General features: G+C 41.4%; 2 protein-coding genes across 3 annotated transcripts in view; one reads left to right on the top strand and one right to left on the bottom strand.

Annotated features, from left to right (window-relative positions):
* Nucleotides 1-7,968, top strand: part of DPEP1 (dipeptidase 1) — a 46,018-nt gene extending 38,050 nt beyond the window's left edge. For both annotated transcript variants that reach the window (XM_031950112.1, XM_031950113.1), the window contains 9 exons: nt 3,084-3,216; nt 4,185-4,317; nt 4,623-4,773; nt 5,405-5,474; nt 5,612-5,788; nt 6,537-6,621; nt 6,706-6,781; nt 7,298-7,433; nt 7,527-7,968. In XM_031950112.1, the coding sequence (XP_031805972.1) occupies nt 3,084-3,216; nt 4,185-4,317; nt 4,623-4,773; nt 5,405-5,474; nt 5,612-5,788; nt 6,537-6,621; nt 6,706-6,781; nt 7,298-7,433; nt 7,527-7,688 (1,123 nt within the window). In that variant the 3' untranslated portion in view covers nt 7,689-7,968. The remainder of the gene's footprint in view (nt 1-3,083; nt 3,217-4,184; nt 4,318-4,622; nt 4,774-5,404; nt 5,475-5,611; nt 5,789-6,536; nt 6,622-6,705; nt 6,782-7,297; nt 7,434-7,526) is intronic.
* A 1,104-nt stretch (nt 7,969-9,072) lies between these two features.
* Nucleotides 9,073-27,191, bottom strand: part of CHMP1A (charged multivesicular body protein 1A) — a 21,004-nt gene continuing 2,885 nt past the window's right edge. Inside the window, exons 2-7 of the mRNA XM_031950114.1 lie at nt 26,813-26,832; nt 18,677-18,754; nt 17,800-17,946; nt 17,150-17,278; nt 14,571-14,758; nt 9,073-13,592 (exon numbers count right to left, since the gene is read on the bottom strand). Coding sequence (XP_031805974.1) covers nt 13,571-13,592; nt 14,571-14,758; nt 17,150-17,278; nt 17,800-17,946; nt 18,677-18,754; nt 26,813-26,832 — 584 coding nt within the window. The 3' untranslated portion in view covers nt 9,073-13,570. The remainder of the gene's footprint in view (nt 13,593-14,570; nt 14,759-17,149; nt 17,279-17,799; nt 17,947-18,676; nt 18,755-26,812; nt 26,833-27,191) is intronic.

The raw sequence follows: 27,191 nt of genomic DNA, 5'->3' as shown, positions 1-27,191 counted from the left end.
TTTTTCTCTCTCTCTTCGTCCCAATCCCCCTCCCCAAGACAACAAGCAATCTGATATAGGTTAGACACATGCAATTCTTCTAAACATATTTTTATATTCATCATTCTGGATAAATGCAAAAAAAATTGGATCAAAAGTGAAAAAAAAAACCTAGGGAAAAAATAAGCAACAAACAAAAAGGTGAAAATACTATGCTTTGATCCACATTCAGTCTCCATAGTTCTCTCTCTGGATGTGATTGGCATTTTCCATCACAAGTCTATTGGAATTGCCTTCAATCACTGCATGGCTCACAAGAACCAAGTCCATCACAGTTGATCATCAACATAATTAAAGGAAAGATTGATTAAACAAAGGAACATCCTATCACCTTCCTTGTATTTTTCCTTGTTTTCCCATCTGGAGAAAATCTCCCCTGTCATTGGAGCAATACCTGACTGCCCTATCACACCAGAGTTTCCCCTCAGGGAAGCCTCCCAAGAGAGGGAGAAACTGTGAGAAGAATCTTTTCCTTACTCACCTCTTCAAACTCCACAAAGTTATGTAATGTCTGTATGTTTTGGGGATGATCATTTCTTTGGGACTCAGTTTCCTTATCTGTAAGTGGAGGGAATTAGGGACTGGACTAGAGGGCCTAGTCTGGTGTCCCTTTCAGATCTTAGTCTGTTGGAGGTTTTAGAAAATGTTTATATTAGTAATTTTCATAAGCTAGTATAGGGCCCAGGGTTAGGGTCCAGCATGTTCTCTACACTAATATATCACATTCAAGATTTGTAAAGCACTTAAAAATATTGCCTCATTTTACACTTATCAACCTTGCTGTTTTTATGTCCTTTTTCGACATGAGGAAACTGAAGCAGAGGGGCACACAGTGTCTTTGGCAGATCTGAACTTAGGTTTTCTTGACTCCAGATGCAGTACACTTCCTGAGAAAGAGGAAATGGGAGGATGTAAAATAAACTGAAACAGATCCAAGGGAGTTATTTATTGATGTAATTAGATTCAAATGTTTATCAGTTGACCCTGAACATTGTACAGATGCAGAAAGGTGGGAATGTCATTAATGGGCTAAGAAAAGTGAAGAGAGGGTAAGAGGGCACCTACCTGAACGAACTCGATATTGACAGGTACCCACTTTCCATTGAACTACTTTCCCAGGGCTCCTAGAAGGTGCTGCCAGGGGTCACAGCTGAGGTACATGGATGGAGAGCCTTTTGAGAAATTGTGGAAAATAGGAGCAGTACCATGGGAATGATTTTAAAAGGAAAAAAAAACAGAATCAGCAAAACTAGACTGGCAGGCTCAGGTTTGATTCCTGGCAAAATCTAAAATCTCAATAAATGGATAATGTATGAGCAAGACTGAAATCTTCCTCCAATGCCTCACTATGGTATAGGGATTGGGAGGAGGGGGGACAAGACACTGCATTCTTAAAGGCCTAACCAGTAGGGCCTAAGTCTTGCTAGGTCCTATGTTAGGGCTGAAAGGTAGAGGAGCTACCAGACTAGCCATACTGAGAGGGGCTCAGCACCAGCTTAGCCACAGCAGGGTCTTCTAGTTCTGAGTCCAGTCCTTTCCCCACTGTCCAATTTCCTCTATATGAAGCATCTCAGTAATCACTAGGACAATATTGTTATTCTTTGAACTGAACCTCTACCTCCAGGCACTCATTGTCTTCCAGATCTTCAAACCTGGTTCAGGTGAGGTTTCCATAACCAAGAAGGGTTAAGGAATGAATAACATTTTAAAAGGAACCAAAGTTTTAAATCAAAAGGATCTCTAATGACATAAGTTTTGCCCCTTTTAAAGACACAAGCCCAGTTAAAAGCCCCTTCCTCAATTCCAGTTACTTATGGGTGTTCAAGGGGGACGAAGCTGCAATCTGAAAATTGTATAGCCTACAACAATCCTGGGCGGCAGGGAGTGGACATTTAGAGTCTGCTGCCTGGAACCTTCTCCTCCAGTTGATAATTAGCAGCCCCTATCATCCCTAAACTCCCTATCACTGGGTAGCTAAGAAAGTAATGACAATTGGTTTTAAGTGACAAGAGTAAAAAGAGAGAGAGCTATATTCATCCTATATGTATTCCATAATTGCTTCCAGGGCCCTATAAATATAAAACTTATAAATTTGAGTTCATATATTAATGTAGAGCCAGGAAACCTTTTTTCTTCCAAGGACCATTTAACATCATTCATGGGCCATACAAAATTATCAATTTATAGAACTCAAGCAGCGGGAGGTTATTGCACCTAGCTTTCAGCTCATCATGATGTGGGATTGTTCCCCATTCCTGTAAATGGATGAAAATGAGTTGTCATACCACCACCACCATCCCTACTCCCCTGCCACCCCAAATGGTCCATTCTGGACCTAGAGAGTACATGGACTGTTGAGAGACTGAGGAGACATTCTTAGGCTACAAATAAGGCAAGAGATGGGATTTAGGAGATTGGGATTAGGGTAAAAAGGGACTTGAATGGCTGGATACAGCTCTGATCTGGGAGTCTAGGGTCTAGGCTGAGAGGGGATGCCTGAAGGCAGGAGAACCTTTCCTTTTCCAAGTATTAATAGTTGGCATTCCCATGGCACTTTTCAAAATATTATATACTTCTCTCATTCGATCTCATCTCACCATGGCAAGTAGGTGTTAAGATTATCTCCTTTACAGTGGGAGAAAACTGGGGCTAGGAGGGATTAAGGAACTTGCCAGTAAGCATCTGAGGTCTGGCTTCATCCTGACTTAAAGTCCAGCATCCCTGGTCCATCTCAATGCCTCTCAGATGAGTCATTTGAAGAAAGTGGGCATGTTTGTCCTGGAGAAGAAAGGATTCTGGGGGCCTCTGACAATTGCCTTCTAAAAGGACATCCTGTGCAAGAGGGACTGACCTCTGTTTACTTTATCTCAGAGGGTATAACTAGGAGCAATGTGGGGAGGGACTTGGGCTGGACTGGGGGGGCTCTCTTTCAGAATGTGGGTTGAACAAGGCAAGAGAGTCTCTGGGGTCCTTTCCAACTTTGACCTCTCATTTTAGAGACACTCACTCCCTTTTACCTTCTCCTTGAATATTCTTCTCTGCAGACACAATGATCTCCCGTGGCAAATACTGACTAAATTCCAAGGGAAGCTGCAGGATCAGAAAGCCAACCTGACCTACTTGGAGGGGACACACACCAATATTCCGAAGCTGAAGAAGGGCTTCGTGGGTGGCCAGGTGCGAGGGCGGGCAGCATCTGGCTCGGGGCCATCTGGCTGGAGGAAAGCCCACCCAGGGACACTCGGGCACACAGGCCCTGCTGGAGATTCAGGGGTGGCACAGAGAGGCCCACTGATAGGGGCTGTTGCCACAGCAGTCACCAGCTTTCGCAGCAGGAGCTTTGGCTCACTGTCCCCCAGGGAGGAGCTCCCCAGGTACCCATCTGAGGCTAGCCTGGGCCAGCTGCTGGTTCTCTGCCATAACACTGGATTTGGTTAGACTCTGTGTTCTGGGGCTAGCCTCCCTGGCTCTACTTTTAATGTCCATTGGGATCCAGGTACAGACATCCTCAAGCTGTGTACTCACGCGCCCCCTCCCCATGTTCTGGCCCCTACTTGAACCTCCTCCTAGTCCCCCGTCCCTTCATCCACCCTGCCAGGCTCCTGTTTTCTCAGGCAGAGGGGTATGGATTTTAATCAGAAAAACAATCTTTTCTAATGTGGTGTTCCTCCCTGCCATCATATTGCCTTATTAACTCGATCTTAATCTGCATGGCTCCAGAAGTCCCTTAAGGGACAAATCACATGGTGTGCATTTCAACTTCAAAGCTTCTTCCCCTGCCTGGGTGGGGGAAGCCTTGGGAGATATAAGAGCTCCTTCAGGGTGTCCCTCCCTACTGACTATACCACTTATAGGGAAGAATGGCCCTGGTTCAGATAAAGAGGCTGAAACACTTGTCTCTGATCACACAAGGAATGGGGCCAAGGGGCTTACTAGGGATGAGACTGAAGACCGCTGTACCTTAGCCAGTCCTAGATGGAACAGATCCCTGCAGGGACCTCTCCTGATTCAGGTTCACATGCCAAGTCCAGTGAGAACCTGGCTGCAGCAGTAGCCCCAGCCTTCCTGAGCCCAGCTTCCCCAAGTGACTTTCAGCCTGGTAGTCACCCTAATAGCTCCTCAGTGTCTTCTCGCTCGTCTTGCAGTTCTGGTCGGCTTACGTGCCCTGTGATACCCAGAACAAAGATGCAGTGAAGAAAACCCTAGAGCAAATAGACCTCATTCACAGAATGTGCCAGATGTACCCCGAGACCTTCATGTATGCCACCAGAAGTTCAGGTGAGTTGTCCCGCACTGGCACGCTCCCCTAGGGTAAAATCAGCGGTGCCTCTTTGTTCCCAACACCCCCTCACCCATTCACATCCATAGGCACACAGAAAAATATTCTCCTTTAGACCCAGAAATGCCTAAGTTGATCAACTCTTCCAAATACACAATCAGGAGGGGAAGTCTCATTGACTTGCTTCTTCCTAGCTTTGGTCTCTAAGTCCCTACCATAGGGCTGCTTGGAATCATCCAGGGTGGGCAGTGAAGGCTTCCTCACTAGGCCCCTTGTGCTTTACACACCAGTCTTTCCCCTACAGATATAAGGCAGGCCTTCACCCAGAAGAAAGTGGCCAGCCTGATCGGTGTGGAGGGCGGCCACTCCATTGACAGCAGTCTGGGTGTCCTCCGGACAATGTACTCCCTGGGCATGCGGTATATGACACTTACCCACAGCTGTAACACACCCTGGTAAGAACTAATGGCTAGCCCCCATGATTCTAAGGGAAGATGGTATGATCCTAATTCCTTAGATTTTTTTTAAATTTAATCTTTAACAAGAATTTTTCTTTCCCTCCTATCCCCTCCTCCTCAATGACTGAACAAAGCATAAAAATAATATTTTCATAACTATGATTAATTAGCTTTGCTGGTCATTCTCAGGGCTGACACAGACTCTCTTTGGACTAGGGAATGGAGGAGGGACGGCTCTACATGCCCGTTCTGAGGTGGGAAAGAATCCCTTGGGTCATTTACCTTGGCCAGAGGCCTGTCTGTGTCTGCCTAGGATGCCTTAGCTCTGTCTCCTGACTGGGCTTTGGGGAGGGACTGATGGAGGATCCAAGGTCAGAAACAAAAGGGCAACTGAAAGAAGACTGTTTGAGGCCATCCACAAGCCCTGCACTCCTTCTGACCTCCCCTCCTGACCCCATCCAAGCCCCAGTCCTTTCAGCCCTTCCTGCCATGTGACTCTGGACAAAGCATTCAAGCAGCACCTGTTTCCTTAATGTTTAAATGAGGGACAAGTGTGGTGACTCAAGTTCTGGGGAGGCTGAAGGGGTTAACCTATGCCCTTTGTTACTTTTGTTTTTCATTGACTTAGGGCTGACAACTGGCTGGTGGATAAAGGAAATGACAAAGCCCAGAGCAATGGCCTGTCACTGTTTGGAAAAGTAAGCAAAGATGGGTATGGGAAAGGGGAAGTCCAAGCGCAAATAAGGAGAGGATCTACAGGGGTTCATGTTGGGGGCAGAGATGCGGACTGGCCAGGTCCCAGGGGGCCCACCGAGGACCACCTCTCCCTCTGCAGGAGGTGGTGAAGGAAATGAACCGCTTGGGCGTGATGATTGACCTGTCCCACGTGTCCGAGGCCACCATGAAGGCTGTGCTGAACCTGTCCCAGGCTCCCGTGATCTTTAGCCACTCCTCTGCCTATCGCTTGTGTGCCCATAAACGCAATGTGCCAGATAACATCCTCCAGATGGTGGTGAGAAGTGGGAGGGGTTCTGGGGGTGGCCCCTCCGGGATACTCCCCACCCCAGTCATCCCATACTTCTCTGTCCAGCTCTGCTCCTTTACAGGCCGCTAGGCGGCAGAGTGGATTAGAGAGCCGGACCCAGAATTAAGAGTTCAAATTCCTCCTCAGACACTCAGAACCAAGTCACCCTCTCTCATTCTCAATTTTCTAATCTGTGAAATGGGGGTAATAATAGAACCTATTTCAAAAGGTGCTTTTGAGGATCCAAGAGATAACACAGCATTGTGTAAACCTCTAAATGCTAGGTATTTCCAAAGAGCCCACTGCCAGCTCAGCCACCCTAAATTCCCTGCTCCAGGTCTATAGTGAAGAGCCAATACCCCCCTGCTTTCCACCAGGGGACGCTACCATTTCATGTTTCAGAGGGCATTCACACCCTGTCTCCTTTGTTTCTCTGGGATACTTAGCCTAAGACCAGAGAAACACAGACTCAGAGTGGTTGAAACTATTTGCCTAAGATTATCCTTAGGGGAGCCAGAATGCCTTTTCCTAGGCTAGTCCTGGGTAAGGATTAGGGTGCCAAGGGATGAGAAGGCTGCTCCAGAATATTTTAAAAGCGCAGGCAGCAGCGCTTCCTTTTCTGATAGGGGAACCCCCTAATAAAAGTTTGGTTTGGTAACTCTCCCCCTGAAATCCACACCTGCTCATATATGACTCACAACTGGACATGTACAGAGAGTCCCTTCTTTCTAAATAGAACAAGACCAGAAGTCTGGTGATGGTGAATTTCTACAATGATTATGTTTCCTGCAAGAAAGATGCTAATCTGTCTCAAGTAGCAGGTGAGTGTGGCTAAAGCTACTGGGGGGGAAATGGCAGAGTGGGGGTCACACCCCAATGACCCAGTCCTGCCTCTCCCTAAACAGATCATCTGGATTACATCAAGAATACTGCTGGTCCGGGAGCTGTGGGCTTTGGTGGGGACTACGACGGTGTTGAAAAGTAAGGAAAACAAGGACGTTGCCCTGACCCCACAGAGAACAGCATTTGAGAAAAAGCCCAATGACCAAGGCTTCCAGTAGCCTGGGCAGAAAGGGGCATCTCCTCCCACTTTTTCTTGGCTGGTCCTTATCAATCTCACTTCTGCTCTTCCTCCCCACTGTGACCTTTTTGTCCAAAGGCAGGCGCCAGCTTACCAGTCCAAAAGGCACAGAACTGACCTTCTTTCCTTGGAAGAATATCAGGAAACTTATCTGGTTTGGGCAGGGTGTTAATGAGAGCAATGATTCCCTGCAGCAATCACTTGTCTAATTATAAGGAAACTAGGGGGATTAGGTAGATGGCTAAATAAACCCATCTCCTTTCCTAGAAACCACTTAAAAGTGGGATGCTGTATAATCTATGTCAGACATACTCCTCAAAGAAGATTTACCTGCAGGTCCTGGGACTCACTCCCCCTCTTATTCGTGTCCCCAGGAATCCAGGAGTTCTCAGCAATGTAATAATTTTTCTTCTCAGTGTCCCCACAGGGCTAGAAGATGTCTCCACCTACCCAGACCTGATAGCTGAACTTCTCAGGAGGAAATGGACTGTAACGGAAGTGAAAGATGCCTTGGCCTATAATCTGCTAAGAGTCTTTGAAGAGGTAGAGAAGGTAAGATAGAAACAGATAAGGTAGGAGCTAGCCTTTGGGCAACAAGGCTGGATTCCCTTTTCCCCACAATCCTTCATTCCCATTTTTCTTCAGGTTAGTAACCACAGTGCCCTGCCTAATGAGAACCGCATCACATATACTGAGCTGGAAGGTAATTGCAAGACCCACTTTGGCTTTCCGGACCACAGCCACCAGCACCTGCCTGGAGTCTTACCTGCGGTTCTCACTTTTCTACTTTCCCTCTGGCTGCTATGATCCTGTTCACCCCACTGCCAGCCTTGATTCACAGGCTGTCAAGCAGGAGCCAAGATAACCGCAGGGCTGGATCTAGCCCAAGACCTCAAAGAGAGGCCAAATCTATCTTCAAACCAAGTATCTCCTGATTTGTCTGTTTTCTGAAAGGAGGATGGTTCCATTTGTGATTAAGGCATCAACATGCTCTTTCCCCAGATCCTTCAAATATACCAAAGGGAAGAATCTAACCTATGAGAGACATTTGGTGAGTCTAATCCAGGTCTAGAAACACATACACACACAGAGACGAGCAAAAAAGAAAATTCAATAAAAGTTGCAGTTATTGCCATTGAAAGGATGCACTTTTCTTCCTAACACCACCATTGCTAAACTGCAGGATAAAGCATTATCTGTCTCCACAAAGCAACACCAGACCAAAGGTCTGGAGACATATCTAATAGTGTTGCTTTCTTTGACCAGGTGGCCCCAGGCAAGTGATTTCATCTCCCCTAATAAAAATAATCCACTAGAAATTGTAGATTAAACTTCAATCTCCCCCAAATATCATCAAGATAATGTTGCTACATACTTTGTTATTTCCAGAGAAATTCATTTTATAGATACTCCTCTTCCCTCCCAATTTAGAAATCAGGTGATCTGGGTCTAAAATCCAAGTGCCATTCATCTACTCTGAAGTAAGTAAGCTATTAAACCTGAGTCTCACCATCTTTCTCATATGGGAAGCATTAAAAAGTGGAGACTTTAAAAATTATAAAGTACTATATACAACTTTTAGGATTTGTCAAGGATAAGGGAGATATTGCCATCATCTTATGTTCTCAAAAGAATCCTTTTCAGACTTAAACCAACCTCTAGAAAATAACTAGCAGCAAACTGCTCTGACTCTGAAAATCTTTGCTCATTAGCATTTGATAATCACTTTTTTAGGCTGGGAAATATTCAAGCCCTTGACTGCCACTAAACCAGGTGTAGGACTTTGGACAACTTTCCCTCTCTCATTTATCTATAAAATGAGGGGGTTGGTCTCTAAGATTTCTTCCAACACTGACATTTTAGGCTCCTATGATGCTTTTGAGAGGGAAGCCAAGGAAAGGATGAGCACAAGCTAATGTGAAAGTTGATGGTAAGATCATCTTCAAACTGGTGCACAAGTTAATATACTTAAATCCGGGGAGGCAGCCATAGATTCAAAGTCAGTGTAAAGAACTTTTCAAGAACTTCACTCTGGATAGAGCAATAGGGATAGCTAACTTTTGAATCAAGGGGTTAGTTCTTCACCCTTAGTCAAACTGTTTATCAATTCCATTGCTAGAACAGGACAAATTTAACAAAGGCATGTAAAGTAACTGACCACTCAATGAGAGAAAAGCAACTTTCTAGGGTAGCAGTTGTTAGTGACATTTATTCATTGAAACAAGGGATTATATTTTTTAGCTTCCCATTTTAGGTTGGCTCCAATGTATTACAAAAAATGCATTATGAGCTCAATGAAAGGCTTTGAGGCTTCAGGAAAAAAAAAAATACAACAGACCTTGGATCCGCTTTCAAGTCCTGGCCTATTCTCACTGTCTCAGTTCATGCAGTAGAGTCCTAGAGCAGCCTGATCCTCACTGGATGTTGACTGCATCTTCCGAGACTGTATCTAACATTCTCTGCAGCTTAAGACTAATGGGTTTACATCTTAGAATTGAGAAACTGTCAAAATTCTGCCTCCTCCAGCCCTCCTCCCCATAGGAAACCTCATTCTTCGCAGGATCACATTTCAGATTATGCATTGACTGGACAGCTAAGGTCAGAAATATGGCTATCATGGTTTTTTTTTGTTTTGTTTTGTTTTTTTCATGCAGTTCTATCAATGGGGCCTTTATCCCACCTGGTTTGGGATGGCCCGACTTATTTCCTAATCAGAGGAAGACTTAGCTTTGTAGGAAAATGGCACCCTCTTGTGGGGTACAAAGTAATTACAGCTGACTTGGCATTCTAAGAATAGTTGTGTCCAAGCTAGGAAGATCTTTGGAGTGGTTACACTTAAATAGACATCAAAAGAATTTTATTTTTCGTCTACAACTTCCAGGCCTACTGATGATTTCAGTGGAATCTGGAAATTCTTATGTCCTTTTCTGAGCCCTCCCACTCCCCTTTTTGCCTATGTCCTCTTTTTTTTCCCCCTACTCCCAGCTAGACCACTGAAGCCCACAAGTTGAAGTCACTTGTCGAGGGTCACAGGTAATAAGGGCCTTTGTCAGGACACTCAAACCCATGTTCTCCAACTCTGAATTCAATGCTCTTTCCATTACACTTGCTATCAGGAAATGTGAAAAACTAATCATCTCCAGGCCTTAATACAGCCAGACTATCACTTAAATAAAAGGAGAAAGGGAAATGCTACTTGGCTGAAGTCTGGAAAAATCCTGATTTGCATATAAAAGAGCTAAGAAAAAGAGACCCTGGGGAGTCCATGGTAATTTACCAATATTACCGCCATAAGGTAAGCAATCCTTTCTGGGAAGTGCTACTATAACCCATCATGGCAGAGTGAGCAGAACACTTGCCTAGAGGTCAGCTTACCTGGAGTCAAGATTTAACCTGCTTTAATCTTGAACAAATTCATTCAACTGTCCTGGGCTTCAGCCCCTCTTATGTAAAATGAGCTTGGTTTAAGTGGCCCCTATGGTTCCTTGTGCTTTAAATCTATAATCCTAGTGCTTTTCCATATGTAAAAATAAGTTCAACAAAAAAAGAATTTAAAGTCTTTTTCGATTGTGCTCTTCTCCAATATTCTTATATCTGAGAAATCGAGGAAGACCTGTTGCACAATACCTCCCAGGAGTTAGATGGGCATGGTCCAAGGCAGAAAGGGTCGCCAAGACTGTGACCAGAACCAGTGGAGGACACACACAAAGACATGACCCATTCAAGAAAGAAAATCTGTCAGCTGCTAAAGGGAATTAGTAAGGGATTGGACAACTGGACTGATGCTCAATCCCTTACCCTGCATCCTCTTGCTTCCCCAGCCATACATTTTTTGAGGGAGCTCCCCAAACCAACAAGTTGAGATTTCAGGGATAAGAACTTGTTTACTCAAAATGACACTGTAGGAAATTAAGAGTATTGATTGTTTTAAGGCAAATTAGCCTGTTCCTTTGATGAACATAAGAACCCACCATATCCTCCGGTGCTGGGCCCCTCTGGGCACCAGGCTCATCACCTGGTTCTGTGGTGACAAACCCAGAAGGCCCCTGATTGTATAGGCCTAAAACAAGGTACAGTTCAATAACATTGTGGGTTCCTCCATGCTTCTGAGACTGCCCTTTTAGCAATTACAATTTTCTCTCGTGATGCTTTCGGTTACGTTCTTGAAGGCTGGGGAGTCTGTGGAAGGTGTTTCCAAAAGTGAGCATCCATCCTGGGTAGATCACTTAACTCCTGACTCTTCATCCACGATCCAAGCCAATGGTGGGAAAAGCAGGGCATCACCACCTTAGTAACAAGCCTGAAATCTCTCTAGCTTCCACTGGTACACACCCCCACCCAAAAGAGAAAAGGTTCTTGGGCCTCTCTCTCACGCAAGGCTTTGACCCAACATCCAAGTTCCAATCTTCGAAGGAAATCCTTAAGGAGGATTTTTTTTTACTTTTTTATTACACTGAATCCAGATGCTTCCGAGGCCACAAGGATCAAAGGTAAAGGATCAAAAGTAAAGATTTTCAAACATATCTATATACAACTCATAAAAAATATATACAATTCCCTTACTATGCAGCACGGACAATTTGGAACCTACCTATGGGTATTCCTTGATGAAGACTACACAGGAAAAAGCTGGCCATGTATAGGCACAAGGTGACATCTCCAAGTACCAATCTTACTGAGTATGTGTGTTGGGGTGGGGATGCTAAAAAGATTTACTTCAAATAGCCTGCTCCTTCCACACTGACAAGAAACAAAAAAGTCAAAAAAACTCTGAAGCTTCAAGAAAATGGAGTATCAGCAGAAGGAAAACTATTCTGAGCTCACCCTTTTTATTGCAGTACTGCAAAGAGCTATTTGGGCAGGGGAAGAAGAGGGGAAAATAATAAAATCAAGCACACTATTAATCTTTTTTGCTTTTCTTCCAATGGTTCAGAGCTGCAGATAGTCCCTAAAATTTTACTGACATCTGTGGATTAATGTCCAAATCCACCTTCACAAGCCCAGTGTCCCAAATAGAGCCCCTTCACAAGGGAAACAACAGATGTGAGCAGATGGGGCTTGGAGGAACTGCCAATGGGGAGTGGAAAGGGAGGAAAGAATAAGAATCCCATTTCTAATAAATGGAAGAAGAAATAAACAAAATGGCACAAACAACAAGAAGGTATTTTGAGCCTTCTGTACATAAAGGCAATGTTCTCCTGAGGCACCCAGTCTGAGGGAATACTGACATTCCCTCATCCCTCAGGTCATGAGCTTTCCTTGGTTTGTTGAGGAGGAAAGGAGCCGTATAAACACACATTATCATTAGCTACCGATACTATGGCAGAGATTCGAATTATGAATCAATTTTAATAACCCAATTTTTGGTAAGAGTTGAAATGTAAACCACAACACTTCTCTCTAAGAAACTAAGAAAGGATTTAAAAATGATTATAAACACCCACTGCAGTGTCTTCAGGGACTATAGCAGGACTCCCTGGGCAAGTGTCACCCAGGAAAGGTAAGGCTTATATGCAGTGTGTCCCAAAAAGCCTACTGCCATTCTAAGCCTTAATAGCCAGTTGTTGGATTCCAATTGGGGAAGGAAGCTGGTACAATAGGCTGCTCTAAGCTCAAGAGTTCACAACAACACTAAGACTTCTGGGATACCATGTCTATTAGAGACTACCATTTTTCATGTGTCTCCTCCAACCTGCCCCCAAGAACAGACCCAGTTCCTAAGAGCACAGAAACCAGCTGTTCTCCCTCATGCTGTTCACTGAAGGAATACATCTGACAGAACAGCTGAACAAGTAACTGAGAGACTTTGAACAAAGTCTGGTCTGGGGTCAGGGAGTCTACACCTTTAACAATGGGAGGAAGAGAGTTCCTTCCTAAAAGACCACTCTCTGGGAGGGAAATTTTTAAGGGGTCACTTGATCTGCACAAAACCAAACTCACCAATATGACCAATTAGAATCACCAGGGGGGACAGGAATCACTGAGGCCCACCCAGCAGCCAATTCAGTCACAAGAACCAGGAACCCCTTTCTGTACCCAGTCAGTGCCCAAGGAGGTTGGGGGATTCTGCCACACACCCGCTGTAGAGTCCATTTCTTAGTTAGATATCTGCAAAATGAAAATCTGTTGGTGCACGTAGCCTTGGCCAAAGATGCCTTGCTCTTTCCGGAAGGGGCTGATTCAACTTTATATGGGAATAGGACCCAGACATGCAATATATTGGAAATGAAGCAATACCAAAGAGTCTAATTACCTAAAGCCCCTAAAATAACAAGTAGTGTTGCATTAAAATCAAGTCAGTCTTCCTTCAAGTGTACAGAAAAGATATTCCTCTGAAGATGTCAGAATCCAGACAGCATGGCCCAACCTCCACCAAGAGCCCAGTCGACAACACCAAAGCCCAAGTGATGCACTGGGTCTGTCAATGCTTCAGCAGTGGTCCAATGGCACGGAAACAAGGTACGTATGGATGGCAAGAGCTCACTCCCCACACCGAGATTTGCACCCAGAGAAAAGGGTAAATCCCAACACCATCACAGACTGGCAGGGCAAAGGGCAATAGTGGAGGGAGGAGTTGGCTGCTTCTCTTTGCAGAGGCTGTGGAAGGGTCGGGGATGGAGCTTCCCTCCCACTCCCTTTCCAGGACGTGATCATTGTAGGGAAAGCAGTCCATCAGGCTGAGGTACAGTTTAATTCCGCAAGGCCGCCAACCTGGGGGAAAAGGAGGTGGTCACTCTGACAGAATCAACTCTGGCAATTCTCAGCTTTTTGAGGAGAAAAAAAGGTGCCCCTTTATATCTAGGTGCATCAAATAAAATTATCTTTACAGCTAACACCTTAATTTCACAGGTCCTAAGATCATATAGGAAACATCTCACTAACCAAAGAACTGAATTGGAAAGAGATAACCAGGTAAGCTAGGAGTAGGGGATTACCTGAGGAACAAAAACAGAAGTCATAACTTTGCCCCTGTCCCTCTGAAGTCAGATGTTTCATGTGTGCAGAAAGGAATGGTAAAGAGAGAAGGATCCAAGGTCAAGAACTGAGTTCCCAAAGGGTTACCATTCAGCTGTCACTCAGTTCAATAAATTTAGTATCATAGGGATCAAAGATAACACAGGTAAGATGTATTTACATATTAAGAAGTCTACTTTCCCTTGGTGATGAAGCCTTCTCCAATTACTCCAGCTTACCCCACTCTCTCTTTTCTATGCCATTCACAAAGAGATACCAAAGAATCTTAAGAATACTATAAGGATAAGAGCAGCTTGTATTTTCCCCAAATGGCAAACAGTGGACACTTTTCAGATATGCCTCAGTTGGCTAGCACAGACTCAGCGGTCTGATAATGCTTGCTATTTCAGGTTTTAAACTTCTATTAATCACCGCAATAGTTAAAATGGCATATGGCCTTAGGGAAGCATTCTGACCATACAAGTGGTCTCACCCAGCTTAGCCATAATCTTGAAACTAAAACCCATTGTGTGACAAGCAGTGACCTGACAACAGCATAGCTCTAGTGTCTCTTGTCCAAAGGAATAACCAAAATGCCCCCCCACCCCACCCCAGCCCAATTCAGAGTTAAAGAACTAGGATTAATATCCTAGATATACTGGGTTAGGGAAGTTGGGGGCAGAGGGCAAGGAAGGAATGTCTACTGAGCAAAGAGCTAGAGTGGGGAAAATGTACCTTCGAGACAGCTGGTCTTCCTGGCTCCTAACAGAGCTCTCTCCTACAGCAGAGGCCCCTTCAGGAAGCTGACTAAGCTGGTCCATGACTTCCAGGCCATTTTCCTCAGCAATCTGCACAATAAGGCTATCCACCTGTTCCTGAGGAGTAGTCAGTGTGGTAGCAGAGCTCATTGAGTCCTCCATAACCTAAAGAAAGGGAGGGAAATCATCATTGCAGCAACAGGAAGAAAGAAGACTAGCAAAGACAAAATGGATTCTATTGCACTTAACCTTAAAAATAATCAATTCAAATTTTACATGGATAGCAGCTAAAAAGAGAGATCACATTCCCTGCTCATTCCTTGGCTCCACTTAATTAATCTCTCAAATCTTCACCATGCCAGGCTCCAAGGAAGAGGTAAATCTTCTTGTCAAGACCTACTTTTTTACTCAAGATGCTCGTACCTATCTCCTCCCCTACGCCACAAGTTGTCATCTTTGCTAAATCATTGTCCATCACTTGCCCACTAAGTGTAGACATCCACTGAAGTTCTTTCCTGGGCCATTCTCTTTCTGCAATTGCTCTTTTAATTTCATTAGTTCCTATGGTGTAATATTCTCTTTAAAATGTAATGTTCTCTTATTGGGGTTTTCTTGGGGTTCGTTTCAGTTCAGTAATCACCTCATGAGTAGTCAGGAGTTAAAGTCCAAATCCTTTATTGTCTCTTTCCAAGTTTTGTCTCCTTTCCTGGGGCCCAGTTAGCTTTTTTAGAAGCCTCTCTCTCTCTCCTTGGTTCCAAGAGCTTAAGCTCCTGTTTCTAGTCCTTTGTCTTCTCTGCCTCTGCCAGCTTCTTGAAGTCCTCCTGAATGTGTCTTGGTTTCTGTGGGGGAGGCAGAAGGACCGACACCCACGGCTTTGTCTTCCCTAGTTCTCCTTCTGGCTGAGTTTGAGCTTGTATGCTCTCTCATCAAAGGTGTGAATCTTGTAGAACTATAGTAAGTACTAAGTACATGTACTGAACTAGAGAACTGTTAAGCACCATGCTAAATAACCACTGTCCCTATCAATTCCACTGATTTAGCACTTTGTTTCAAGTTCTGGCCCATAACGCTATGGGTTGAATTATTACCTTTAGGCAACAAGATGGCTCCCAAATCTAGATATCTAGCCCCAAATTTCAATTCCACCTGCTAGACATCTGCATTGGGATATCCCATTGACAACTCAAACTCAACCTATCCAAATGAAGCCCTCTTCCCTGCTACACCTGCCCCTTACTTCCACTTATCTTTCTACTGAGGATACAATCATTCTTTATGACACTCTACAAATTATTCTTGAGAATCCCCTCCCTCTCACTTCTAATCAATCAGCTATAAGTCTTAGATTCTACTTCCATCATCATCTCTCATAGCCAATCCTTTTCCTTATTTCATAGGATTTCTACCATGATTTAGACCCTTGTTATGCCTCACTTAGTAGATATAACAACTTCCCAACTGAGTCTTCTGCTTCTTGTCTCTTCTATCTCCAATCTATCACTAAATCATCTCACTAAGAACCAGACCCTGGACTCAATTAATTCCAGTTGCCTCCTAAACACTTAAAATGTACCAATTCTGACTCTGCATCCTTCCAGACTTATCTTACATCCCTTTCCATCATACTCTATATTGTGGGCACATTGGACCACTGGTTATTCCCTGAGTTTGACATTCCATTTCCTGTCTTCATGCCTTTGAAAATTAATATAAAACATCAAAGAGTCTGTAACTGCCTGTGCTGCTCCTAGAGTCTGGGGACCTTGGACAAGTGATTTAATAATAGGGACCTTCCCTATTCTATAAAATGAGGCAGTCAGGCTAGATAGTCTCAAAAGACCTTTCTAGGACTAAAAGCATAAGCCCAGAATGCACTCTTCCCACACTTCAGCCATCCCCAGTTTCTTTCAAGGTTCAAGCTCAAGGACCAGACTTTCCCTCCAAAGTCACATACTCAATTACTGCTCTATACATGACATGACCCTCTACAGAACATACGATCCTCAGAAATGAGCCTAAGGAACACCTAATGACATCAGGCACTGCATACCTAATAGTCAAACAAAGACTGTTGTGTGGATTAGCTGTTTGTCTTTGTTATAACAGATGGAAGTCAAGGCAGCTGAGCACTGGCCCTAAAGTTAGGAGGACCCGAGTTCAAATCCTGTCTCACTCCTGCCACTTAACTCGTGCTAGCTGTGTCGCACTGGGCAAGTCACTTAACCCGGTTGCCTTGAATTAAATTTTAAAAAGTTAAGAGAAAAAAAAAAGGTAGTCATTTCTGGTGGCTGCAGCTGAGGAGCAGTGAAAGACATGTGATGATCAAGTCCTACTGGAAAATCATTGTACTACATTAATAAAACTTTTTAAAAAAAGGAGAGTAAGCTCCTGAAGGGCAGGTAACCCTGGTGCTTCATAAATGTTTCCTGACTCATTGTGGTTTGCTGCTGAATACTTCTATCACAATGCTAGCCTCTGTCCCCTCCTCTCTATATGGTGACCTTCCTTCACAAATACACACAGACATACATCTGAAATGCAGGGCGCGTTACCTACCGAAGTGTGAACATCCAGATTCTGAACCTGCTGTTCAAATTTATCCATTACAGCAGATACCTTCTGCAGGTCCATGGTATTGAGAGCTTTATCCAGGGCCTTGGTTACCTGAGCCATATTCTTAGTTACCTAAGAAAGGAAATGGGTAGAGGAAGCCAGAGAAAGAAAAAGATTAAAACCAAGAAAATGGGAAATGATGGAGCTCTGAATTCACTAGTACTTCACTGAATCAAAGAGAAGAACTAGGCCTTTCTTATCTCCATATTGTTCTAACCAGGCTAATTAGGGATAATATGGATCCTGGGACTTGGGGGAACATGAACATTTTCTCTGAGCCCAGAAGAGGTTCAGCCTTATAATTGGGACTGAAGGTGCATATATTTTGAAAATAAAAAGCTTTAATAAAAAAAAATTTTTAAAAATAATAAAAATATATTTTTAAAAATGAACTGAAGGCAATTAAGGACATGTCAATGAAGCAGAACATCCCATAGATTTTTTATATCCCCCTATAGTACTCAGAACAATGCCTTGTCCATAAGTAGTTTTATATATGAACAAATTAATACAAAGTCTGGAGCAAAAAGGAACTGATAATAACTAACACTGTATTAACAGAACCCAGGAGAGAAGAAACAGCAGTCATTTACCCCCTTCATGGTTACGGCTGTCTGGACCTTGGAGGCCACTGCATCCACACGGGAAGACATTCGAAGCCAGTTCAAACCCTCATTCTTTTTACGGATTGCATTCTCAGCATAGACCCGAGCACACTCCACATTTTTCTGCTGAAGAGCCTGAAATGACAAACAGAAAAGTTAATGGAAACCAACTGGTTGGATTTTTATTTTACAGAATTTCCTTCTAACTCCTTTCAATTATCCAATTTTTATTTTTCTTCCCAAATGTAATTTGCAAAAGAAGTCCACCCCTCCCATGGTTCTAAGCTATAAACTAGACTAACCTTAATAATAGTTTAAAAGACTCTAGATTTATGAAGATTGTACCATGTAAAGTTCTCTGTACTTCCTGTATTTCTCATTCCCAGGCTCTCCTCCCCTTCATAGACTCAAGCTTTCCAATATTACAAGACAGTAAAGTTAAGAGTGTCCCTCCTTCCCACAAATAATTCACATTCATATAGTCTTTTGAGGTTTACTCAGATTCATAATAAATCCTAACCAAGAAGGGGGAGGGATAGGAAGAGGACAAAGAAAAAGAAGAAAGGGGATGATCATCAAATTGTTTAGCATAGAGTCCCTGTTTAGGTAAACACTTAATAAATGCAATGTACAGATAGGCAGACAGGCAGGCAGGCAGGCAGACAAACAGACAGGCAGAAGGATAAGATTCTTAAGGCCCTGAAATGTCCAGCATGGACATTACCCATAGGGTTTGTGATTAGACAGAATGTGTAAGAGTGAGTGAGTGAGAGAGAGAGAGTGTGTGTGTGTGTATGTGTGTGTGTGTTACACATATTTTAACCATAGAATCACTGGATTAAACAGGACTATCAAGTTACCTCACCTTCTTGACTTTGGCTTGCTCAGCCTTCGAGTCCTTCTCAGCCTTCTTGGCCAACTTCTCCAACTGTTTTGCTGTGAACTAAAGAGAAATTTAAAAAATATACTTAGCAGTAACTGGATAAACAGTACAGCAGAAGGCTTTCTCAATTTTTACTAAGTCTCCCTTCATTGCAGATTAAGAGTCCAAAAAAAGCAATACCAGTTAGTTCTGGTCTTAAGGCCCTCTGTCTTGTTAGCTGCCTTAGGGTACCCTTGTTACTTAACATGTCAGTCACCACTGTGTGCTAGACATTTTAGAGGATGAGACCAGATGCCTGCAGGTGTGTGATTTTTCTTTCTATGGTGGTGACAGTCAGGTTTCCAGGAGCTGTGATGCCTGTATTTTCTTTTTCAAACAATTAGTCACATCCCCTTCCAAACTAAGTCACAGAAGAGATCTAAGAAAGACTGACTAATGTTCTGTTCTTAACTTGAAGAATTTGCATAACAGAAGCTCTCAGAATATAAAGGTAACTAGAATTTCTGTTCAGTTTTATGATATCAGAATAATAAAATAAACAGTTTTCTTAAATTTATTCTATCCATAAATTTTCAAAATTAGCTACTGTGGGAGGAAAAAAATTATGAGAAATAATTCACATTCAAAACTTAAAAAAAAAAAAACTATTAAAGGATTTACCATTTATTTAAAAAAAAAAAAATGTGATATTCGGGCTAGCTTTCTAGAGGACCTCAAGACCAGCATTGATCTTGGTGCAGGAGACAGGACTCCATCATGAGGCTGGTCAAAAGATGGAATGAATCATTTCCAGTCCTTCTCAGCCCTTATATACTTTACTTTAGTACAATTGCATCATTACAGCATACTGAAAATGTGTGAACTAGAGAACCATTACATCACCATACTAAGTACTAAATATATATGTGAATTAGAGAACCATCATCTCATCAATTCCATTGATGAGATACTTTTGGAACAACAACCCAGTTCAATGTATGTAAAAGGTAGTAGTGAGCTTAGGAGAGGGCTGAACATATGAATCTAGGAATCATCTGTAGAGAGATAGCTGAAGAGGTCACCAAGTAAATAAGTATAGGGAAGATCCAGCACAGGTTCTGGGAGCATATCCTGTTAGGGAGCATGATAAAAATAATGATTCAGCAAAGAAAACTAAGAGTTAATCAGATAGATGAGAAAACCAAGAGAAATAAATGTCCTGAAAACTCTGAGAAGATAGTAAATAAAAATAAGCTGCAGAAAGATCAGGAAGGATAAGGATTGAGAAAAAATCATTAGATCTATCAATTAAGATGTCATTGGTAACTTTAGAGAAAAGTTTCAGTTTAGTGATGAAGTCAAAATCCAGACTGCAGAAGAGTTTGGAAGGGCAAGAAGAGAAGTGAAAGCAAAAAGGGGAGACAGTTTTTTCAAGACATTTGACTGAGGAGAAACATAGAATGATCACTTTCAAGAAAGGTAGGGTATAATGATGGTTTTTAAGGATGAAAGAGAATGAGGTGTATTTGTAGGCAGAAAGGAAGAATTTACTAGAAAGGGAAAAAATGAAGAACATGAAACAAAGGATAGTTATCAGGGCAATGTGTTAGAGAAGACTAAAATGTACTACATATACAGGGTACACGTGGAGGTGCTAGCCCTGGCAAGAAGAGGGATTACCTCTTCATCAGGGACTGGAGTCACAAGGATAACTATCCTTTGTTTCATGTTAGCTAATATTATGATAGCTCCATGATAGCTAATGAAGGATCATACCAAGGAACTGGATGATGAGAAGAGTGGCAAATGGTCTCCATTTCTCAGTCAAGAATGAAGTGAGAAAAAGGCTAGGCCCCCTGGGAGGAAGTCAAGTAGTATCACATGCTACCATCAGATGCCAAAAGAAATTCTAATAAAATTTAAGTGTTTGAGTCCTTGCTAACTGAAATTCAAAATTTAAGTCACCATATAATGAGACAAAACTTCCATGTATCCAACAAGCTACCTAAGATATCATTTTAACCTGTTTCCTATGGTTCTGTTGTCAGAAGAGAAAGAGATCAGTCAGTCATCACGCTCCACTTGAGAGTTCTTCAAATACCAGAAGAATATCATTAGAGAGCAAAGCCAAGATGTAAAGTAAAATAAAGGCCTGGACCCAATTGAACTCAATAGTTTTCTCCAAACAAGTTTAATATAACATCTCAAATAAAATTTTGGAGTGACAGAGTCAACAAAAGGCCAAAAGAAGACATTTTTCCAGCCTAAAACAACTTAGGAGGTGTGCAGGAAAGGAATGTAACACCTGGGTGGGTGCAGGACCAAAGCTCAGCAGAAGCACCAGCCATGAGTCCAGGAGGCAGCCACAACAGCCCCAGCAGCTTCCAGAGTTCTCAGCCCAAAGATGATCAGTAAGTCAGAAAGAGATTACAGGGAATCCTTTGCTGGAACTATGTGAAGATGGCGCTTCTGGCAACTCTATGGCCCATAAACAGTTCTTGATTGTAAGTTTCAGGTTGGAGAGGAAACCCAATACTTGCAGATGAAGGGGATATTTGTTAAATATCAGAACACAGACCAAGAGAGCAGCAACTAAACCTCTCCAGGACACCACCATTTTGGGAGCACCAAAAACTTGCAGAACCCCAGAAGTAGCTCTGAAATCTCCAACATGAAAAAGCCTAAAGTTAGCTGGTGCCACCCTATCCCCAGATGAGTAGAGCCCAACTTTAACATATAGTTCAAAGTAAAGAAATAAGCTAGGAAAATGAGCAAACAACAACAAAAAAATAACCTGACCATAAAAAATTACTAAGGTGGCAGAAAAGACCAAGACATAAAAGAAAACAATGTGTGAAAACAGCTATAAGCAACAACTCAAAGAAAAATGCTAATTGGACCCAAGGCCAGAAGGAATTCCTGGAAGAGTTTAAAAGAGTGGTACAAGAAAAATTGGGAAAAGACAATGACTTTCTTCCCTCTAATTCATTCTCTATCCAACTACTGAAGTAATCTTCCTAAGTTGGGAAAAAAATTTTTATAGCAAGTGTCTCTAATAATGGCCTCATTTCTTAATACAGAGAACTGATTCAAATTTATAAGAATATACAAATCATTCCCCTATTGATAAATGGTCAAAGGATAGGAATAAGCAGTTTTCTGAAGAAATCCAAACTATCTATAGTCATATAAAAAGATGCCCAAACTACTATTGATTAGAGAAAGGAAAATTAAAACAATTGTGAAGTACTACCTAATGCCTATCAGAAACAACAAAAGCTAAAGGGAATAAGGGAAAAATAGGTACGTTAACCGTTGGTGAAGTAATGAACTTGTACTACCATAACCAATCTAGAGACTATGAAATAATCTGGAACTATGCCCAAAGTACTATAAAACTTTTGTTCCAGCAATACGACTACTAGATCGATACCTCAAAAAGATTAAAAAAAAAAAAAAAAAAAAAAAAGGAAAAGAAAGGAGGGTAAAAAGACCTATATGGGAAAAATATTTATAACAGCTCTTTTTGTGATTGTAAATTGTGGTAGAAATTGAGGGGATAGTCATCAATTAGAGAATGGCTGAATAAAGCCTGACTATGGAGTACTATTGCACTTTAAGAAATGACAAGAAAGGCTGGTTTCAGAAAAACATGGCAAGATCTGATGAAAAGTGAAGAACTGGCAGATGATTGTGAGCAGTAACAGCAATGTTGTAATGATGATCAACTGTGAAAGACTTGGCTGCACTGTTCAATAAAATAATCCAAGACACATTCAAAAGACCCCTGATGAAAAAATGCTTTTCACCTGGAAAGAAAAAACTAATGAACTGAATGTAAACTGAAATGCAATTTTCTTGCTGTTTTGTAATAAGGCAAATATGGCATGATTTCACATGTATAGCTGAAATCATACTGTTTGCCTTCTCAAGTGGGTGAGAGGCGTGAGTGAAATGAGGAGAATCTGGAAAATTCAAAAATTTAAAAACACTAAGAATAAATAATTGTGGCAGGTAAATGCAGTAAAGGTAAACTGGGGCACATTTTCTGAGCACAAGCATAAGCATTTATTGCCGTGATAGATATAACTGTTAACAAAACAGGTCAGACTGGCTACTTCAGTAAGACCAGTGATTCCATTGAGAAAAGGAAAAGGGAATTTCTCTTTATTGACATGCAGAATAGGAAGGGGTCTGGGAGTTAGGGAACATTATGGTTGGCTATACAGGGGAAAATGGGTTGGTATTAGGTGTGACTAATCACATCAGTCTCTGACAATTAAGGAATGAATTGTTATATGGGACTCATCTGCCTCTTAAGAGATCTGAATCACTCCAAGTTTGAGCTCCACCAAGGGGAGACATAAGGTTAGAAAATTTTTTTGGGGAGACTGGCACCAGGTTAAGCTGGTTAGGACTTACAGACAACAAGCAGATGTCCCGGGAGCTAACTGCATCCCTTTAAATTAGACAGGAGGGATGAATGCATTAATAAATTAACACAACTCCAGAGAAATGTAGCTTGACAAAATGGGGAACAGGGTCCATTACAAGTAAGAATACAGAGAAATTAGAGGTAATGTAAATGTTTATCTTTTCACATAATAATTTCTTTAAAAAGAACAAAATGAAGTCTTTAAATAACAGTGGGGAAAAGTAGAAGGGTATCTACTATTACCTCAGTTGCCACTTAGTAGGATCAATATCATAGGTTTAGTCATTGTTATAAATAATTCATGCTAGTTCTATTAAATAAGAAATATTTTCAATTCCTAATCCAATTAAGAGGAAAGAAACTCATCAAAATCAATGACAATAAATTGTTCTTTAGGAAAGAGAAGTACTTTTAAAAATACCCAATACCTACCAGAGCTCTACAGTTATGTTTTTAATGCCTTAACAGCAGCTGTTAACATACAAAAATGATGAACCTTCTCTAACCTTGCCCCTTACTAGATAGAAGCTTTGGGAACCTTGAACTGCTTGCAATGTATTAAGAGAACAACTGGTCAGTGACCTAAAGCAGCATCAAGTTCTAAACACAGTTACCAGTTAAATTTTTTTTTTTTAAGGGGAAGGAAAAAAAAAAGGGCAGCTAGATGGCACAGTGGATAGAGTACCAACTGTGAAGTCAAGCGGACCTGAGTTCAAATCTAGCCTCTAACATTTACTATCTATGTGACCGTGGGCAAGTCACAACCCCAACCGTCTTGCAATATATATATTGCACATATTTAACATATATCAGATTATTTGCTCTTCTGGGGAGAGGAAGGTAAGAGAAAAAGAGAGAAAAATTTAGAACACGAAATTTTACAAAAATGAATGTTGAATACTATCTTCATATATATTTGGAAAAAAAAAAATACTACTGAGGGGGAAAAAAAAAGACCCAAGGCTCATCCAAATCAGAAACTCCACCTTCACAACATGAAAACACACACACACACACACACACACACACACACACACACACAAACACACCCTTCTATAATTTTCTTCCACTATAACCAAAGTCAATTTTGATGGGACTATCCATGGCTGGTTGCTTAGCAACAAACTATCTTCCACATATCCTTCTCAAGGGGCAGGCTGCCCTTTTGTAACATTCTCTCTCCAACTATTTCTTTTCCCTGAAACATTTGTTTCTCATATTGTCGTCTTGGTTCTCTGTTAATCAAGGGTATACCTGATATTCATTTTAAACACAATGTGGAGGGAGAAAGAGTGGGAGTGGAAAGGAAGGGGAACACACAAAACATGATCTGCTCTGGGCTCTTGTGCTATAAACAGTATTTCTTCTCTACTCTCACCTTCCAAAGAAGCCAGGCATTAATTCTTTACAGATTAGAGGAGGAAAGATCCTTAGAAATCACTTCATATGACCCTGTCATTTAAGAAATGGGGGAACTGGAGGTCAGAGAGGTAAAGTATTTCTCTCAAGGTAACAACTTAGTAGAGTGAGAACAGAGCTCAGATTGCATGGTTTGAAGTCCTCTATGCTCTTTCCACATCACTGTTTGGCTTCAATCTGTAAGATATACAGCACCACTCAGTCTGAACCTTTTTGAGGGTTCTATTTTTTTTTTTTTAATTGAAGCGTTTTCTTTTCAAAACATATGCAAGGATAATTTTTCAACATTGCCTCTTGCAAAATCTTGTGTTCTAATTTTTCTTCCCCTTCCTCCCACCCTCTCCCCTCGATGGCAAGTAATCCAATACATGTTAAATATGTTTAAAAATATATGTAAATCAAAATAGGCACACATTTTATACAATTATCTTGTTGCACAAGAAAAATCTGATCAAAATGGAAGAAAAATGAGAAAGAAAATAAAACTGAAGCAAACAACAAAAGAAGTGAAAATGCTATGTTGTGAACCACATTCAGTTCCCACAGTCTCTCTCTGGGTGTAGATGGCTCTCTCTTCATCACAAGATCATTGAAACTGGCCTCAATTATCTCATTGTTGAGAAGAGTCATGTCCATTAGAATTGATCATTGTACAATCTTGCTGCTGCCATGTACAATGATCTCCTAGTTCTGCTCATTTCACTCAGTATCAGTTCATGTAAGTCTCTCCAGGCAATCATCCTGCTGGTCGTTTCTTACAGAACAATAGTGTTCCATAGCTGAAATAATTTATTTAGCCATTCTCCAATTGATGGGCATCCACTCAGTTTCCAGTTTCTAGCCCTTTGAGCATAGTTCCAAATTGTTCTCCAGAACAGTTGGATCAGTTCATAACTCCACCAATAATATATCAGTGTCTCAGTTTTCCCACATCCCCTCCAACATTTGTCATTATCTTTTCCTGTCATCTTAGCCAATCTGAGGTGTGTAGTGGTACCTCAGAGTTGTTTTAATTTACATTTCTCTGATCAATAGTGATTTAGCACACCTTTTCATATAACTAGAGATGGTTTCATTTCTTCATTTCTGTTGGAGGATCTTATATTTAGAGGCTAAATGTTTTTTACATGATATATAATCAATCTCAAGGCTTCTAGTATATATACTTTAATAATATGGTTTTCAACAATATGGAAACTCCTAGATAAGTATCTCAAAACTTGTTTTAAGAATGATGCTAATGGCCTTGTTAGAAAATTATCCCAGAAGGCCAGATGTATAATCTTATACTAATTTCTAGATTGTACAGCACAGTGCCTGGCACATAGCAAAGCAATTAATAAATTCTTGATGCCTTATTTATTTTAAGTGGGTACATAACTGAAAAATCTGAACTCATTACCTCATTCATTCTGAAGATGTTGGGATAATCATCATACAAGATGTCATTAACCCAGATCAATCTTGAAGTAACCTCAGAATTTTAATTTGTGGGCAGCCAAACCAATTCACTATTTGAATCTAGGTTTAGTGGTACTAAATGAATAAGACAAAAGAACAAAGAAAGGACAGAGATCTGTCTTGCTGCTGCTTCCTATCCTTTTTTTTCTTATCTGTTTTCCTATCCAAAAACTACACTGTATTTCCCAGAGTATCTAGCTGATTAAGAGGACCTATGCAATAATATCTCCAGTAGGTTTCAGGCCAAAAGTTACCTAAAGAATACAAAACAGACACGACCTCCAGATGGTCAGATTACCATATATAGGGAGAGACCAAAAGCACATGTAAGTAGTAGTCTACTGTGGTTTAACTAAGAAAGACAAAATTCAGGTGGAAGGAAAAGGCTTAGCTATCATGAAATCTCTTTGAAATGTGATATTAATGGATTTGCTGCCTTTTAGAAGCTAAGAGGCAATAGAAAGGATTAGTATAGCAGTCAAATTGTGTTTCTTAAAGATAAGATGCTCAATCTTTTCTGGGTGAATCAAGCTATCCTGCTTTTGCTCAGATGAAGACTAGAAAAGGGATAAGCCATCAAGCCAAGGAAGAATTCCTTCTTGTCAACAGCACAATTTTTCCAAGGCAGAACACAAAAATATCATCAGGGCCACAAATCATTTAAGATTTTTCTAGTATATGACGCTATTCATGGTATAGTGTCATTCACTATACCATGAATAGCCACAAATCATTTGAGATTTTTCTAATATGTGACACTATACCATGAATATTTACCTATCGGTATGCCAAGATTAAGGGGGCAAAGATCTTTCAGTACATACCTTCAACTGGAACAGGGTATCTGAAAAGAGAAAAAAAACATGGTTTAAGGATTTTAGAAGTGATTAAATGAAAAGACTACAGCTTTTTCAGAGACAGGTTTCTATATCCACGAAGCACTAGCATGCTTTTTGATGCTAATAGAACTAAAGGAGGGAGGCCAATCAATAAACATATATATTTAATAGAATTCCAAATTATATTGAGAAGGAATTTTATGTTATCTTGTTCACCCACCTCATTTTATAGATAAGGAAAATAAAGCCCAGAGAAGTGAAATTATTGCCCCTAAATCACAAAGGTATTAAGCACCATAGCACATGTCCTGTCTTATGGGTCCTATTCCACAGTTTCCCATTAGTGGGCTCTCCCTACTCTTCT

This window comes from Sarcophilus harrisii, chromosome 2, assembly GCF_902635505.1.
Source record: "Sarcophilus harrisii chromosome 2, mSarHar1.11, whole genome shotgun sequence".
In the NCBI taxonomy this organism is placed as follows: domain Eukaryota; kingdom Metazoa; phylum Chordata; class Mammalia; order Dasyuromorphia; family Dasyuridae; genus Sarcophilus; species Sarcophilus harrisii.
The sequence above is the reverse complement of the archived record's forward strand: the minus strand, read 5'-3'. Positions and strand labels throughout refer to the sequence as shown.